Raw genomic sequence first — 17,427 nt, forward strand, 5'->3', positions numbered from 1 at the left:
AAAATAAACATACATTTTCAGATTCATGCTGTGTGTTCAAACTTAAGACACAGTACTGGAAATCTGGAATGGAACCAACCAGACCTAGCTCCATAACTTCAACATTTAAGTCAAGCTGTCCAGACACTGGATCTTCTGCAAATTTACATTCAACTCTAGAACGGTGGTTAAACACTAGATGTGCAACTTACCAAGAACTAAAAATTGTAATTGAAAATCACATTGGTTGTGCAAACCACTCTTTGAGCCTAGACTATGGACCTACACAAAGCTTGGAACAAACTGGCTTGACTGTATACAAAAGTACCAGCATACACATTTAGAGGTTGGCGGACATTGTTAATTACCTATCCAATATCCCCTTTCTCCATTTTCCTTACAAAGGGAAGCCTAGGTATGCCCAGCCAAAAAGCATATTTCTCAGCTTCTATTATGGCCACGTGACACAGTGCCAGCCAATGAGATAAAAAACACTGACAGATTTGTTGTTGGCACATACTTTTTCCCTTTGCTCCATCTCTTTCTCCTACCTGGAACAAATACACAAAGTAACTTCTTTGTGCCTAGACATAGGCATGAGGGTGAAAACATCTGTTATGGATGGGGGAGAAAAGAGTATGAAGGCATTGTGGAGCTGCCTTACCAGCCCTGAACTACTTATGTCTAGACTTCCTTTTTTTTTTTTTTTTTTTTTTTTTTTGAGAGACAGAGTGTGTGAGTGGGGGAGAGGTAAGGGGCAGAGGGAAAGAGAGTATCCTAAACAGGCTCCACACTCAGCACAGAGCCCAACGTGGGGCTCAATCCCACGACCCTGAAATTGTGACCTGAGCTGAAATCAAGAGTCACTTAACCAATTGAGCCACCCAGGCTCCCGCAGACTTCTCGTTTCATGAGAAAAATAAACACATACTTGTTTAACCTACTATATATCACGTTTTCTGTTACTCGGCCCAAAAGAAATCCAAACTGACATAGGAGGTACTGTAAATAGGTATCATTTGTCTTATGTTAAAAACAGAAGCTAGGGTACCTGAATGGCTCAGCTGGTTAAGCAACTGACTTTGGCTCAGGTCATGATCCCACGGTTCATGAGTTCAAGCCCCCACATCGGGCTCTCCCCTGTCAGTGCAGAGCCCACTTCAGATCCTCTGTTGCCCTCTCTCTCTGCCCCTCCCCTGCTTGTGCGAACGCATTCTCTCTCTCTCAAAATTTAAATAAACATTAAAAGAAAAAAAAAAACAGAACTTAGAAAACTACCTCCTTGTGCATCAAAAGCAGGGTGGAGAATTGTGGTACAGTCACACAATGGAATATAATTAGCAATGCAATTTAAGAACACAATATAAGAACACAATAATATGGACGAATCTAACAATGCTGAACAAAAGAAGTCAAATACAGAAGTATATACCATATGACTCCGTTTACATAACATTATAATGTCTAAAAACAAGCAAAACTAATCTAATTAGTAGTCAGGGCAGAGGATCTTAATCTGAGTACTGGCTGCATGAATGTGATCAGTTTGTCAGAATTCAGCAAGCTATGCATTTATGTGCACTTTTTGATACATATATCAATCTTTGGTAAAATCTTGAAAAATAACTGTGTGTGTATTGAAAACAGACAGAGTCCAGCAAACAGAACTCCACTTTTCCTACAGATTCTCACTAGCTCAGTAAAAGCAACTGACCAAAAGAATGGTCAAAATAAAAAAGTATAATAAATATAACACATCTTTAAATAACCTAAGTTATGTTGCAGGAATATCCACAATTTAAACTGTAAAAGTAAGGGGGCACTTGGATGGCTTAGTCAGAAGAGCATGCAACTCTTGACCTTGGGGTCATGAGTTTGAGCCCCACATTGGGTATAGGCATTACTTAAAATAGATTTTTTAAAAATGTTTTAACTGTAAAAGTAAGGTGCTCAATAGTAGATGTGAGAATGTACCCATGACTTTTTAAAGATTTTTTTTTAATGTTTATTTTTTTGAGAGAGAGACAGAGCATGAGCAGGGGAGGGCAGAGAGAGAGGGAGACACAGAAGCCAAAGAAGGCTCCAGGCTCTGAGCTGTTAACACTGAGTCCAATGCAGGGCTCAAACTCACCAAATGCAAGATCATGACCTGATCCGAAGCCGGGCGCTTAACTGACTGAGCTACCCAGTAGCCCCATACTCATGACTTTTTTAAAGAAGCAGAATATCAAAAATTATCTACCTCCCAAAAACCACAATTTCAGAAAATTCTAAAATGGGATACTAAACCTATCTTAGAGAAAATTATCCACAATAATTCTAATGTTCTGGAAGAAACAAATGATTTGATCTTAGAAATAAAGTTTCCAGGTCTATTGTTAGTAGAAGTAAAGATCAAGAAGTAATGTAAAATCACCATGAAAAGAAAACTACTCCATGACAACCAACTCTTCCTCAATAACAAAACATCATGGAGGCTAAAAGAAGAGGAGGAAGATACCAGTTGCTTCAAGTTTCTGAGGCAACCCTCCAATTCTAGGGCTTAGAATGGTGCCTAGAACATTCAATAAATAACTTGTTTAAATGAATGAATCTGACCAGTCATTCCTTCAAAAAAAACTAAGTATCCAGTCACTGTGCTGGGCACTTCAAGAAAAAAGGATGAATAAAAAAGCCTGATTCATGACCCTCAAAAGCATTCTAATGGAGAAGAACACTTAAGTAAATAATTTTAACACTATATATAAAAACTATAGTCAAGGGGCACCTGGGTGACTCAGTCAGTTAAGCGTCCAACTCTTGATTTTGGTTCAGGTCATGATCTCATGCATGGTTCATGGGATCAAGCCCCACATTGGGTTTTGCACTCAACGCAGTGCCTGCCTGGGATTCTCTTTTTCCCTCTCTCTCTGTCCTTCTCCCACTTGTGCTCACTCTCTCTCTGAAATGAACATTTTTTTAAAAAAGCTATAATAGAGACATTCTCAGCTTTGCTGGCAGTATCACAGTCAATGAGGTTTATCTGGGATGCAATTATTGCTAATATAAAAGACATTCTAAATGCTAAGGGGGCTAAAAAGGTATGAAGACCTATTTGACAATGGCTTTATAGTTTTGAATTTGAACTACTCATCTACCTTCACGAGTACTACAACCATTACAATCATACTCAGTTTTCAAAATACTATTAAATATTGTTTAGGTAACATTTTATTTGCAATGTTTTGTTAATAACTTTTATGTTTGCAACATCCACTAACAGCACCTCATGTATCTATCAGGGAGAAAATAGAATATATCTATCAATCCTCTCACGGGGCAGGCAATGCTTACTGTATGTATCACTACATGCTTAAGTTATAGTTACAGTTTTTAACATATAAATAGTAGTATACATAATTATTAATTTTAATATATACCCAATTCATCATATTCTACTATCTCAAGCTAACAGTAAGATAAGTAAACATCAACAACAGGAAGATACAAAGAATATTGCAGGGAATAATGCAATCCTGACAGAAGAAATACAATTAATGTGGCAGATTAAAGATAACTATGAATTCTTTGTTACTCTTCCCATTGAGAAATGAAGTCTAAATGCCTTTCCCTTGTTGACTACAGCTAATATTGTACTGCATATTTGAAAATTGCTAAGAGATTTAATTCTCATCACAAGAAAAAAAATTGTAACTGTGTGGTGATGGATGTTAATTAGACTTATGATCATGATTTCACATTACATACATCAAATATCAAATCATTATGTTGTATACCTGAAACTAACATATTACAGGTCAATTAGATCCCCCAAATAAATAAATAAATGCCTTTCCCTTGAATTTGGGCTGGCCTTAGCGATCTGCCTGACCAACAGACTACAGAAGTGACTTCCAAGGCTAGGTCCTAGGAAGCTTAAGGTTTCCAGCCAGGGTTCTCTGGGAACATTCACACTCTTATGAGCCCTGAGCTGCCATAGCTCAATATGCTGAGCAAAACACATGGTGAAACCACTAAGAGAGGCCTTGTGACTTTATGAAGAGCCCATCCATTCCAGCGCCCAACCATGTAATCCCAGTTGAGGCCCTACACAACAAGGAGCAATGGTTAAGTCCAGTCCACAGGGCTGCCCAAATTGCAGATATATGAGCAAAATAGAAAACTGTTATTTTAAGCCTCTAAGTTTTGAGGTAGTTTGTAACGTACCAACAGATAACCAGAACTACATATGCTTCCAAATCCTTGACTAAAAGGAAAATAAAAGAAAATCATTCAGTTTCTCTCTGAGGTGGGAGTGGGGAGAGTGAATGTGCTTACTTACAATAGTTAGCATTTGAAGTAAATCAGTCATCTAATTATTACAAATTAATAGACCTGAATTAAAGAGCTGAAGTCCATGCTGCCTTTGATGATTTGGGCATGGCGGGAACACTATAAACTTGACTAAAGGGAAGAAAAAAGGGAAAATATTTGTACAAATTACCCACACCAATTTTGATAGCAAGCTTCTGGTTCTATATAAGTGCTTAGATTTGCTTGAGATCAGGCAAAGGAGAGCACCCAATGAGATCTACTATTGGTTAAAGGACTGTCTTTATCATTTTTGAGAGATCATGTACCTCTGATGAAAGCTATAAGCCTTTTCTCCCTAAAAAAAATACACACATGCCAGGGCACCTGGGAGGCTCAGTCGGTTAGCCATCCAACTCTTGATTTCAGCTCAGGTCATGATCTCATGGTTTGTGAGTTCAAGCCCCACATAGAGCTCTGTGCTAACAGTGTGGAGTCTGCTTGGGATTCTCTCTCTCCCTCTCTTTCTGCCCCTCCCCCGCTTGTGCTCGCACACTTGCTCTCAAAATAAATTAAAAGAAAAATACACATGTAAAAATAACAAAACGCCTCATACAATTTCAATGATTTTCAGCCTTTAGGGCCCATGAACTTTAGGTTTAGAACCTGTTGTAGACAATTATTCAGCAATGGTTCACAAATCCACTAGATAATGCTGGTAATTGTTAAAATTACAGGAAAGGTATTTTACTCAAATTCACAAAATAACTTTTCACTCATCAACAGAAAACCCAGCAACTCAAGTCTTGTGTGATTTTAACGTCCACCCGTATTTTAACCTAAAATTGTTACTCAGCTGCAATGTCTTAGCGCCAGATAACAAATTTCTGAGACGTGCCTCAGAAAATGCATCCTCCTTAAAGAACTTGGTTTAAGTTAAGATTGTCTCTTGGGGACAGTGGGTCAGTCTTGTGCTGCTGATATTGCACAGTAATAACTTGAGATTCTTATTCTTGCTCATAAGCCTCTTAAGGGTAAGAGTTCAGCTTCATACCTCTTTAAATCCTTAGCACCCAACACTGAAATTGTACTGAGTCTTGATTATTAATAATGATGCTAGTTAAGCAGAATGGAGCAACAGTTCTCAAACTTTTTGGTCTCAGGACTCGTACACTCTTAAAAAGTTATTTGGAACTCCATAAAGCTTTTGTTAGGTTAGTTATATTTATTCGGGTTTACAGTTAGACATTGAAACTGAGAAATGTTTTAATTATCCATTTAAAAAGCCCCACTATATATTAATAAATAATATATTTTTACTGAAAATAAAATGAGAAGAACATCAGTTTTTTCTAGTGAGAAGAACAGCACTATTTTGCATTTTTGCAAATCTCTTTAACGTCTGGCTTAACAGCAACTAGATTTTCACATCTGCTTCTACATTTCAATCTGTTGTGATATCACAGGCCACGTTAGTGTTTAAAAAAACGCCACTGAAAACACAGGAAAGGATCAGAGTGAAAAAGACAAATAATGTCCTAGTATTATCATGAATAGTTTTGGCCTCAAAGACCTTCTAAAACAGAATCTAAAGAACTTCTGGCCACCTGTTAGTGTACTAGGTCCTTTATTTCTTCTTTCATGTCTCTCTCAATGGCTGGAATTCAATGACTGGAGCAATAAATTCTGTAATTTAGTTTATAATTCTTTCTGTACATTGCTCTTTCATCAGACTATAGTAAATTTCAACATGCTTCCTAGCATCAAAATAAAAGGCTGATGAAACTAAGCATTTACACCTGTTCTTTCCTCCCTGGTAACCAAGTAAACAACTATCCAGGGAGATACTTATAATGCCACTTATAATTCCCATACCAACTTGGGAATTAATCTAGATTGTTAAGAGCCATCCAAAATTAATCTAGATTATGATTAAGCTTTAAAAATACCAACGTACATTTTGCACAATAGTACAAATCCACAAAAGCCTCACTTGCTTTCACAAACTGGTACAAAACTGAACCGGGTTAAAAGCCAGGGAAACAAGTGTGTTAAATTTAAAAGTGCAAGTACATTATGGAGTTGAATGAAAAATAACTTTTCTAGATAAATATCATTAAACAAGCGAAAGATCCAAAGAGACTTTAAAAAGTCACAGTCATCTGAGCAAACAAAACGAAGTCCAGACACAAACGTTATGAATTAAAAACTAGCCATAAACGTGGTTAACTGAAAAAGGATGAGGAAGAAAAACTTACCAAGCAAAACTGAACACTCCTGATCGAGTGCAAATCCCAAGTAAATTTTTTATATTAACACTGAGATGGAGCACTTGGCCATAATAGGCAGCTTTCGGTGAATGTTATGCAACTGCTCTACATTGAGTTTTCCTATCCTTTCCTTCAAAAGTATCAGTCAGCTTCAGGTTAATGCCCAGATGAAATGTTGCCCTAGCAGTTTCTTTCTACTTTGTTTCTTGGTTATTCTGAGTGCTCTCTTACAACTGGAGAGTTTCTGAACCAATCCCGAGTAAGAAATGGGAAAGTACAAGAAAAGAGGCGACAGCTCTGCACCAACACACTGCAAAAGACTCAGCAGAGCAGCGGCGGCCCTACCCAAGCTGCAATCCGAACAGAAAGCAGAGCTTTTTAGGTTCCCAGCAACACCAGACGTCTCCCGCCCCCACGTCCCCACTCCTGGACAATCTAAACACCGAGAACCAAAAAGTGGAGTCCACCCGCTTTTCAGGGCCACAGAGCCTCCCGGGCTGGGATGGTCTCCCGTTACATAACTGGGGCCTAGGGCCCTGCTTCTACAGTCAGTCCCCAGGACAGGGAGACAGACATGTTCCCCAGGGACCCTCTCAGGGAAGCTGAAGCTGGGCTCTGCACCTGGCCGACCCCGGAAAAAGAAGGGGGAACGACTCGAGGGAGGCCGCGATCACAGACGCTGGGGCGGGGGGGGGGGGGGGGGGAAGGGGGGTAATGAGCAGGCCGGGAGAGGAGCAAGGGCGGCTCCCGGAGGCCCGCTGCAGGCCCCAGCGACTCCAACACTAGTCCACTCCCCTCCCTCTCCGGCCGAGTCCCCACCGGCCGCCCCCTCCCCCATTCCGCGCTCCCCTCCCCCGCGCCTCCATCCCCGGCCCCAGCCGAGAGGCAGGCGCACCAGCTGAGTAAGGACTCGGCCACTGCTATCAGACCGCTCCCAGTCCGGTACCTGGTCAGACATGGTGACGGTGGCTTCACCCAGGGTCTCCGCACAGCAGCGGCCTCGGGTAGGCAGACCTCGCTCCGGGGTTTACAAATCCGTCTCTCTTCCCCACAGCACAACACCGCGGCTGGAGGGACTTCCGCTACGCGTCGCGTCACTTCCGCTACGCGTTGGGAGGAGGGATCGGGAAAAGAGGAAAGGCGAGGCGGGAAAACGGGTGGGGGAAGCTGCCGGGAGGCGGGAGGGCCGGAGAGCTGCTTTATTGGTGGTAGCGCGAGTGAATTAACACCAGTCTCCCCAGCTCTACTGACGACCCTTCGCCTCCGTCCGGAGCCTGTACTCCAGGGGAGAAGTTCCCGGTCCCCAGTCTCACTGTTTGGAACCGTACTGACAGCCCGCGCTCCCACCCCTCCGACACCTTGCACGTTTTTGAAAGCTGAGCCAAGATATTTCTATTGTCCCTTCCTGGCTTTGGTCGTCAACTTCCCTAAATAAATTCTATTGAATACCAGTACTTCTTACCTTAGAGATAACTTGTGGTTAATCAGCCACCTGGCCTGACACATGACCTTGATTTTTCAAAAAGAAAAACAAAACAAAACGATCCCATTGGACACAATGTTGATGGCTACTGATGAAAGAGATTCTTGGGAAAGTTCTAAACTGGTAGGGAGGAGGAGGTAATTCCAACTCTAGAATTGGTTGCTCTGAGCTAAAAAATGATTCTTACATAATTTCATCTTTAAAATACAGTGGCCCTACTGGCATAGGGTAGAAGATAAGGATCTAGGTAAATGAAATAAAATTGAGAATCTGGAATTAAATCAAACCCTCATACACTGATTAATTTTTGACAAGAATACCAAGACAATTTAATGGTAAAAGAAGTCTTTCAACAAATGTTACTGGGACAACTGGATATCCACATGGAAAAGAGTGAATTTGGATCACTACCTCACAACATAAGAAAAATTAAATGGATCAGAGGCCTATATGTAAGAGCCAAAACTTAAAACTCTTAGGAGAAAACAGGCATAAATCTTCTAGACCTTTGATTAGGCAATGGATTCTTAGATATGACACCAAAAATAGAAGCAACCAAACAAAAATAAATAAAACTTCATCAAAATTAAAAACTGTCTTTCGTGTTGAAAAAATCTGAAGAATGAAGAAAATATTTGCAAATAATATATCTGATAAGGACCTCATATTCAGAATACATAAAGAACTATTACAATTCAATCATAAAAAGATAAATAATATAATTTTTTTAAATGTTTATTTTTGACAGAGAGTGTGAGCAGGGGAGGGGCAAAGAGAGAGGGATTCAGAGAGACCCAAGCAGGCTCTGCACTGTCAGTGAAGGGCCCAATGTAGGGCTCAGACTCATGACCATGAGATCATGACCTGAGCTGAAATCAAGAGTCAGATGCTTAACCACCCGGGCACCCCAATAATACAATGAAACAATTTTTAAATGGACAAAAGATCTGACTAGACATTGCTCCTAATGAGATATGCAAATGGAGAAATGGACATGGAAAGATATTCAACATCATTAACCATCAGAGAAATGCATATTAAAACTGCAGTGAAGTACCATTTCATGCCCACTAGAATGTCTATAATCAAAAAGACAGATGATGATAAGTATTAACAAAGATATGGAGAAATTGGAACACATACACCACGTGGAAATATAAAATGCTTTGGAAAATATTCTGGCAATTCCTCAAATTGTTAAAGTTATAATGACCCATCAATTCTATTAGATATATACCCAAGAGAATTGACATGTCCATACAAAAAAACAGTTACACAAATATTGACGGCAACATCATTCATAATAGCAAAAAAGTGGAAATAATCCAAATGCCAACAGCTAACTAATGGGTAAACAACAACGGTATACATTTAAAATGGAATACTACTAGGTCATGAAAATGAACTACTCATACAATGTGGAGGACCCTTGAAAACATGCTAAGTGAAGGGAAAGAGCCACAAAGAATGATTCTTTTTTTTTTTTTACTTATTTTGACAGAGAGAGAGATAGAGAGTGAGCAGGGGAGGGGCAGAGAGAGAGGACAAAGAATGAACTTTCTGTTCTCTATTACATAAAAAATCCATTGCTCTTACACTTTGTATAGATATTTTACTCATGCATAATTTTGTAACATCATGGATTGCTCATTTAAAAAACATTGATTCAATGAATCATATAGATTTCCTAAATGTTGACACATTTCATTATGAAATATTTTAAAATCATATTCATTATTGTCACAGATTCATCAAAAAACATCTTCAATAATACTATTTTTAGACTCATCAGAAAAAAACTTGTATTCATCACTGTCAAATTCACAATGATGAATACTAGTTTTCCAAAATGCTAATTTTTTTAAGTTTGTTTGTTTGTTTGTTCGTTTGTTTTGAGAGAGAGAGTGCATGCATGTGTGCTGCACAGAAGATGGGGAGGGGCAGAAAGAAAGAGAGACAGAATCCCAAGCAGGCTCTGGGCTGATAGTGCGTAGTCTGATGCAGGGCTTGATCTCATGAACCATGCGACCATGACCTGAGCCAAAATCAAGAGCCAGACACTTAACCAACTGAGCCACCCAGGTGTCCCTCAAAATGCTAATTTTTATGTAAAAGCTCAACTTCTGTCATTGACAACAAATATTGGCAATAGTTTTCTTTGCTAGGCTCTTTTGTTCATTTTTTGAGAAAATAGCTGCTCTAAGTCTGAATAATGATTGTTGACCTGCCATATTCTGTCACTTAAAAACCGTGTTCCTTTTTTTAAAGTGGCTAAATCAGCGTATACCTCAATCTTTTGTGTGCTTTTCCTAGAGATTGCCATCTTATGGAGAAGAAATGGCTGTACTTCTTCATGTAGAATATTTAAAAATGTTATTTGAGCATTGAAATTTAACAAAATTAATGTTTCTGTCTTACTGCTGCTAGGAGAAACTGCCACAAACGTCATGGCTTAAAACAACACAGTTTATTTTCTTACAGTTCTGAGAGTCAAAAGTCAAGGTGTTGCAGGGCATGTTCCTTCTGGAGCATCCAGGGAAGAATTCCTTTTCTTACCTATTTTAGCTTCTGGATGCCACCTTCATTTTTTGGGTTGTGGTCCCTTTCTTCATCTCCACGCATGCTAGCCCCCCTCCATGCAACTAGCCCCCCTTACTCACCCCCCCGACCCCTTCGTCCTCACCTCTCCCTCTTCTTCTCCTCAGCTTCTGTCTGTGATCACACCTGCTTCTCTGACTCTGACCCTTCTGTCTCCCTCCTGTAAGAACTCTTGTCATTCCATTGAACTATCTAGATAATCCAGGATAACCACCTCATCTCAAGATTCTTTTTTTTTTTTTAACGTTTGTTTATTTTTGAGACAGAGAGAGACAGAGCATGAATGGGGGAGGGTCAGAGAGAGAGGGAGACACAGAATCTGAAACAGGCTCCAGGCTCTGAGTGGTCAGCACAGAGCCCGACGTGGGGCTCGAACTCATGGACCGTGAGATCATGACCTGAGCCAAAGTCAGACGCTCAACTGACTGAGCCACCCAGGCGCCCCTCATCTCAAGATTCTTAATCACACCTGCAAAATCCTTTTTGCCATGTAAGGTAACATATTCACAGATTTCAGGGATCAAGAAGTGGACATCTTTAGGGGGCCATTGTTCAGCCTACCACAATTAATTTTTTACTCTTTCAAGAACATTCTTAGGTGAAACTAGGTTTTTGTTTTCAAGTGCATCACAGTGAGGAAAACGATGAATGCTAGTATAGTTGGCATCACTGTCTTGATTCATGCTAAAAGGCCAGCAGTTTTACAAACTACTGCTTTTGCACTCTCAGTGCTAATGTCCGCACAGTGAAAAAAGCAAATAATGTCTAAATATTATTACAAAAATAGTTTTGAACTTGAAGACCGCCTTAAAAGGTCTCAGGTCCTCCAGTATTCCACAGACCATATTTTAAGCTAGAGGAAGTAAAATGAGATATTTTTCCTGGCCGAGACAAGTGGGAAGAGGGAAAGAGGCAAGCATGACAAGTTCTGTATGATAGGACCACGGTTTGGGAGGTAGGAGCTAGAAAGAAAACTCCAGAAAGGAAAGTAAGGGACCGTTCACTGAAAATCTAGTAAATCATATTAGGAAATGTGGTCTTAATCCTGAAAGGCCTGAGGTTGGAAGTGGAGGGAGGAGGAGTAAGGGGGGCATAATGTGTTTTTAACCCGGGGAAGAAATTATACCAGATTCCAGTGGGGAAAAGCAAGACAACTGAGGGAAATAAGGTAGAAAGCTGCAGCAGTAATCCAAAAGAAAAAAAGAGAATTACAGGGAATTAGAACAATGGTAGTAGAAATGGAAATGAAGATGATACAATCATCAGGTTTGGATATTTATTAGATTCTAACTTGGGTAACCTGATATGGTGATATCATTTAAAGATTTGATAGAAAACCTTGGAGAAGAAGAGCAGATTTGCAAAGAAAAAAAAGAGAGATAAGTTTTAGATGTAAGTGTGCAGTACCAGAGTTATTCAAGGCAAGATGTCCAGGAGGCAATTGATATGATCTGGAGCACTGAGAGAAGTCTGGACTGAACATAAGAGCTTTGGAAATCAGGGGCATATGAATGTTGTTGATGATAATTATTAACACTTACTGAGTGGCAGATGTTCTTCCAAGTACTACACATTTATTATTTCATTTAATCCTATAAAGTAATAAAACTATCCTCATTTTATAGATGAGAAAACAGAGACAAGAGAGATTGAATTCACCCAAGTGATGGAGTCAGTATTTGAGCACAGGAGATCTTGGATCCAGTTCCTTCAGTGATATATAACAGGTAAAGAGGGCAGGAGAAATGCTCTTTGCAGGATACCCATCAAAATCACCTGTGAGGGTTTTCAAATTTAAGTAAACCTCTGAAATTTAGATGAATGTCCTCAAGAGTTTATTCCTCTTTTTTTCCCCCTCACTCCTCACCTCCAGAATCACAGCCACAGTGAACCACAGTTATTGCCAGAAGTGTCTTACATTCCTTAGGTGTGTTATGTCAATAAAAGAGTGGTCTGAATTTAGGATCTCAGAAGTGGAGAAAGTCTTGGTGACAAGGACTAGGGTGTGGACTTGGAAGTACATGGCTCAAGTGCCCTAAGAAATGAAGAGACAGAGGAATAGAAGACTAGGGTGTTGGTAGGTTATCACATAGAAATTCAATTCACTCAGAAAGAGAAAGAAAGAAAGAAAGAAAGAAAGAAAGAAAGAAAGAAAGAAAGAAAGAGAAAGCAAGCAAGCAAAAGAAAAGAAAGGGAAAGGAAAGGAAAGGAAAGGAAAGGAAAGGAAAGGAAAGGAAAGGAAAGAGAAAGAAAGAAAGAAAGAAAGAAAGAAAGAAAGAAAGAAAGAAATTGAAATCACTCTACATGACAATGACTACAGGGCCTGGAGTGTAAGGAAGCCAATGAACAAGTGAATAAGTTTGGTGATAGTAGTAAAGAGGAAGAACAATTGTTTGTTTGTTTGTTTTAAATGTTTATTTATTTATTTTTGAGAGACAGAGAGCTCTTGAGCTGGGGAGGGACAGAGAGAGAGTGAGACAGAAAACCCCAAGCAGCCTTATGCTGTCAGCACAAAACCTGCCTGATGCAGGGCTTGAACCCATCAATTGTGAGATCATGACCTGAGCTGAAGTCAGATGCTCATCCAACTGAGCTACACAGGCACCCTAGAAGGACAAATTTTTAAACCAAATGGAAGAATGGTGTTCTCAAAGTAATATTGGAGGGACTAAGAAACACCAAGAACTTGGACCAATTTTCTATCATTTCTCAAACAAGATTCTTGGAGAAATTAAAATTAAACATTACCTGCACATCTGCTATGTACCTATGCCTTGGTATTAACAGCTCTTTATCTCTCCTCTCCTTCCCTTCCCCCACAAAGATTCACAACAGGTTTTTCCTGCACTAACATGGCACTATGGGTAAAGCAAATTCCACAGTTGTATTAATTGATGAACAAACTAGCCAAGAATAAATTCCTGAGTTCAGGGATAAACAGCCTCTTTGCTGTCTGAAGGAGTATTTATTTATTTATTTATTGAATGGCCTCAGATGCCATTCAAAAGCAAAGTAACAAAAAGTGCAAACATTTCCCATCCCTCGGCAGATCATCCAACAAACTTAAAAAAAACTTCAACTACCACAATTTTAAAAATAATTTCCCTATTATAATATCAGTTCTCAAGAAGAGGCCTTTTAAATTAAACTTACAGGTGCAATTAACATATTGTCTTCTGGGGCACTTGGGTGGCACTCAGTCGGTTAGGTGCCTGGCTCTTGATTTCAGCTCAGGTTATGATCTCATGGTTCTTGGGATCAAGCCCCCAGTGGAACTCTCACGGATCCTTCTTGGGATTCTCACTCTCCCTCTCTCTCTCTGCCCCTCCCCCACTAGCATTCTCCCTCTCTGTCTCTCTCTCTCTCTCTCTGTCTCTCAAAAATAAATAAAGTTAAAAAAAACATATTGTCTTCTATGAACAGAACTGCCCATATAATTAGAAATTAGTGTAGCTTGCAACTCTGCACTCATATTTTCTCACAGGGGAAAGAAATCAGAAGATATAGAAGTTTAGAAGAAGGAGGAGGGAGGAGAGGGAAGGGAATGAGAAGGAAAGGGGAAGGGAAAGAAGAAGAAGAAGGAAGAGGAGGAGGACAAAGTGAAGAAGAAGAAGAAGAAGAGGAGGAGGGGTGCTTAGGTGGCTTAAGTTAAGTGACTGACTCTTGATTTCAGCTCAGGTCATGATCTCAAGGTTGGTGAGATGGAGCCCAGCATCAAGCTCCATGCTGTCAGCACACTGTCAGCACAGAGCCAGATTGGGATTCTCTTTCTCCCTCTCTCTCTGCCCCTTCCCTGCTCTCACTCACACATGCTCTCTCTCGAAATAAATAATAAACTTTAAAAAGAAAAAGAAGAAGGGCACCTGGGTGGCTCAGTCGGTTAAGTATCTGACTTCGGCTCAGATCATGATTTTAGGGTCCATGAGTTCGAGCCCCGCTCCCAGCTCTGACAGCTCAGAGCCTGGAGCCTGCTTGGGATTCTGTGCCTCCCTCTCTCTCTGCCCCTCCCCTGCTCTCTCTTTCTCTCAAAGTAAATAAACTTTTAAAAAGTAAATTTTAAATAAGTTTAATATTAATAACAATATATTCTGAAGCTATTATGTATCAAGTATAGAATAAAGCATATCAATATTGTAAGCCTCTAGAATCAATAGGATTCCTCCCTTTTTATTCCTGATATTGCTTGTTTGTACCTTCTCTATTTTTTCCCAGTCTCATCAGGGGTGCATTAGTTTTATTAGTCATTTCCAAAAAAACAAAAAAACAAAAACCAGAAACAAAACAACTTTCACTTTCATGATTCTCTATATTGTAAATTTATTGCTTTTTAAATTCTGCTTTTATGCCACTTTCTTCTGCTTTTTTTTTTTTTTTTTTTTTTGCATTTAATTTGGTCTTTTTCTAGCATTATCAGATTAATAGTGAGATCACTGATTTTTAAACTTTCTTTTTTTCTAATAAGCGTATGTGTTTTTAAAGGTAAATATTTCAGGGAAGGAGCAAAAAATAAAGGTAAATATTTCACTCTAAACACAGCCTCAACCTCATCCCATAAAATTTGACATATTGTATTAATATTTTCATTATTATTTAATTTAAAAATTCTACTGTTCACTGTAATTTCTCCTTTAACTCATGGATTATTTTAAAAGTTTATTCCTTTGGGAATCCTGGGTGGCTCAGTCTGTTGAACAACCAACTCTTGATTTCAGCTTGGATCATGATCCCAGGGTCATGGGATTGAGCCCCTCATTGGGATCTGTGCTCTTCTCAATTGGAAGTAGTTACCTTGAGGGAACTGAAAACTAGAAAGTACAGCAGGGAACTTGTTGATTTTCATAGCAAGCCTTGTAGAAACTATTTGACTCTAAAGTCTGAGGGGTGCCTGGGTGGCTCAGTGGTTGAGCATCTGACTTTGGCTCAGGTCATGATCTTGTGGTCTATGAGTTCAAGCCCTTCATTGGGCTGTTTGCTGACAGCTCAGAGCCTGGAACCTGCTTTGGATTCTGTGCCTCCCTCTTTCTCTGCACCTCCCCTATTTATGCTCTGTCTCTCTCTCTCTCTCTTTTTTTTTTTTTTTTTAATTTTTTTTTTCAACGTTTATTTCTTTTTGGGACAGAGAGAGACAGAGCATGAACGGGGGAGGGGCAGAGAGAGAGGGAGACACAGAATCGGAAACAGGCTCCAGGCTCTGAGCCATCAGCCCAGAGCCCGACGCGGGGCTCGAACTCACGGACCGCGAGATCGTGACCTGGCTGAAGTCGGACGCTTAACCGACTGCGCCACCCAGGCGCCCCTCTCTCTCTCTCTTAAAAATAAATAGGCATCTAAAAATTTTTTAAAAATAAAATCTGTGCATGTACAACTGGAAAATATTTAACATTAAAAATATATAATTGGAAATAAAAAAAGATTCTCTCTCTCCCTCTGCCCTCTCCCCCACTCACATGCATTCTCTCTCTAAAGTTAAAAATAAAAAATAAAAGTTTATTGCTTAATTTCAAAGTGTATGATAATTTTCAACATGTCTTTTTATTATAAATGTCTCACTTAATTTCACAGTGGTCAGAGAACATACTTTATATGATTTCAGTCCTTAATGATTTGTTGAGAATAGCATATGGTCAATTTCGGTAAGTGATGCACATGTACTTGGGGGGGGGGGATGTATATTCTTCAGTTGAACTCCATGTTTTATCTGTCTAGTCCAAAGCTCTGTTCAGCTTCTCCATCTCTCAGCTGCTGCTTTCTGCTCAGTTTCTTATCCTCTTAGCCATCACCTTTGGGTCGGCAAATTCCACAATGTGAAAAATGGTACCAAAGTAGGGCTTACATCTCTGGACTTCTCTCTGCCACCTTTTCCCTAAAAATCCTCATTGCTTTGGTAAGTCTCAGATGCTTTCAAATAAATGTGTTTTTTTTTCTTTTTCTCCATCTTTTCTAGGAGGTCTCAACAGGTAAGTTAGTTCAAAGCAAGCTAGTCTCCCTCTGCCAGAAGTAGAAGTTCCTAAAAGACTTAGGTTCTTGAAAGAGGTACACTGCTTCAAAGAAACCATAATTCTAGATTGAAAAAGTCAGCAAATCTTGGGGCCCCAGCACTTTGTAAGCAGAAAGTAGGCTAGCAAAGCTGAGCAAAACATCCCTAAAAAAGTATGCTTTACAATGTCCACTATTCACATATGACCAAGGAGAGTAACAAAAAGAACCTCTCAGAAGGGCAGCAGCAAGAGACCTGGAGAACAATGGACAAAGGAGTCCCTCCCAAAGACCAGGATTAAGGCCTAAACAAGACCACATTCCTCACCACAAGGATAAAACATCCTCGGACAAGTGACTACTCTGTGCCTTCCATTCTTCCCCTCTCTAAATGGGGACTTTATTATAGTTGGCATGTCAGTTGGCATACTGAGTATGTGGATGCAGATAACTTGCCTCTTTAGTTCACAGGTCTCTAGATCACAAGAGACCCACACCTGGACTAATGGGATGTTCTCACTGCTTCCCTGACTGCAGACTACTGCTTGATGCTGTGACTAGATGATACTGTTGGTTTGTCTCTCTAGGAGGATGCCGAGTGTATTTTACCTGCAAGAAGGAGAGTGAGCCAAGTATTTTATGACCAGAAGGGCAGACTCTGGTATATATGAGTGCTGCTTACCAAAGATATTCGACCCTCAACCTTCCAAGCACACAATAGGATTACCAGCTTCCCTGTGGTTGAATGAGGTCCTATGACTAGTATTGGCCAGTGAGTTGTGAATGGAAGTGACAAATATCATTTACAGGAGAACATGTAATAGAATATGT

General features: G+C 39.8%; 1 protein-coding gene across 2 annotated transcripts in view; it reads right to left on the reverse strand.

Moving 5' to 3' along the window:
• The window catches only part of SUMO1 (small ubiquitin like modifier 1), a 35,488-nt gene extending 27,344 nt beyond the window's left edge, over positions 1-8,144 (reverse strand). Inside the window, exons 1-2 of one of the 2 annotated variants that reach the window (XM_045480778.1) lie at positions 8,002-8,144; positions 7,486-7,706 (exon numbers count right to left, since the gene is read on the reverse strand). In XM_045480778.1, coding sequence (XP_045336734.1) covers positions 7,486-7,497 — 12 coding nt within the window. In that variant the 5' untranslated portion in view covers positions 7,498-7,706; positions 8,002-8,144. Of the gene's footprint in view, positions 1-7,485; positions 7,707-8,001 lie in introns of those variants that run through there. The other variant, XM_045480779.1, reaches the window with a different exon arrangement.
• Positions 8,145-17,427: the final 9,283 nt, after the last annotated feature.

This window comes from Leopardus geoffroyi, chromosome C1 (genome assembly GCF_018350155.1).
Source record: "Leopardus geoffroyi isolate Oge1 chromosome C1, O.geoffroyi_Oge1_pat1.0, whole genome shotgun sequence".
Classification (NCBI taxonomy): Eukaryota; Metazoa; Chordata; class Mammalia; order Carnivora; family Felidae; genus Leopardus; species Leopardus geoffroyi.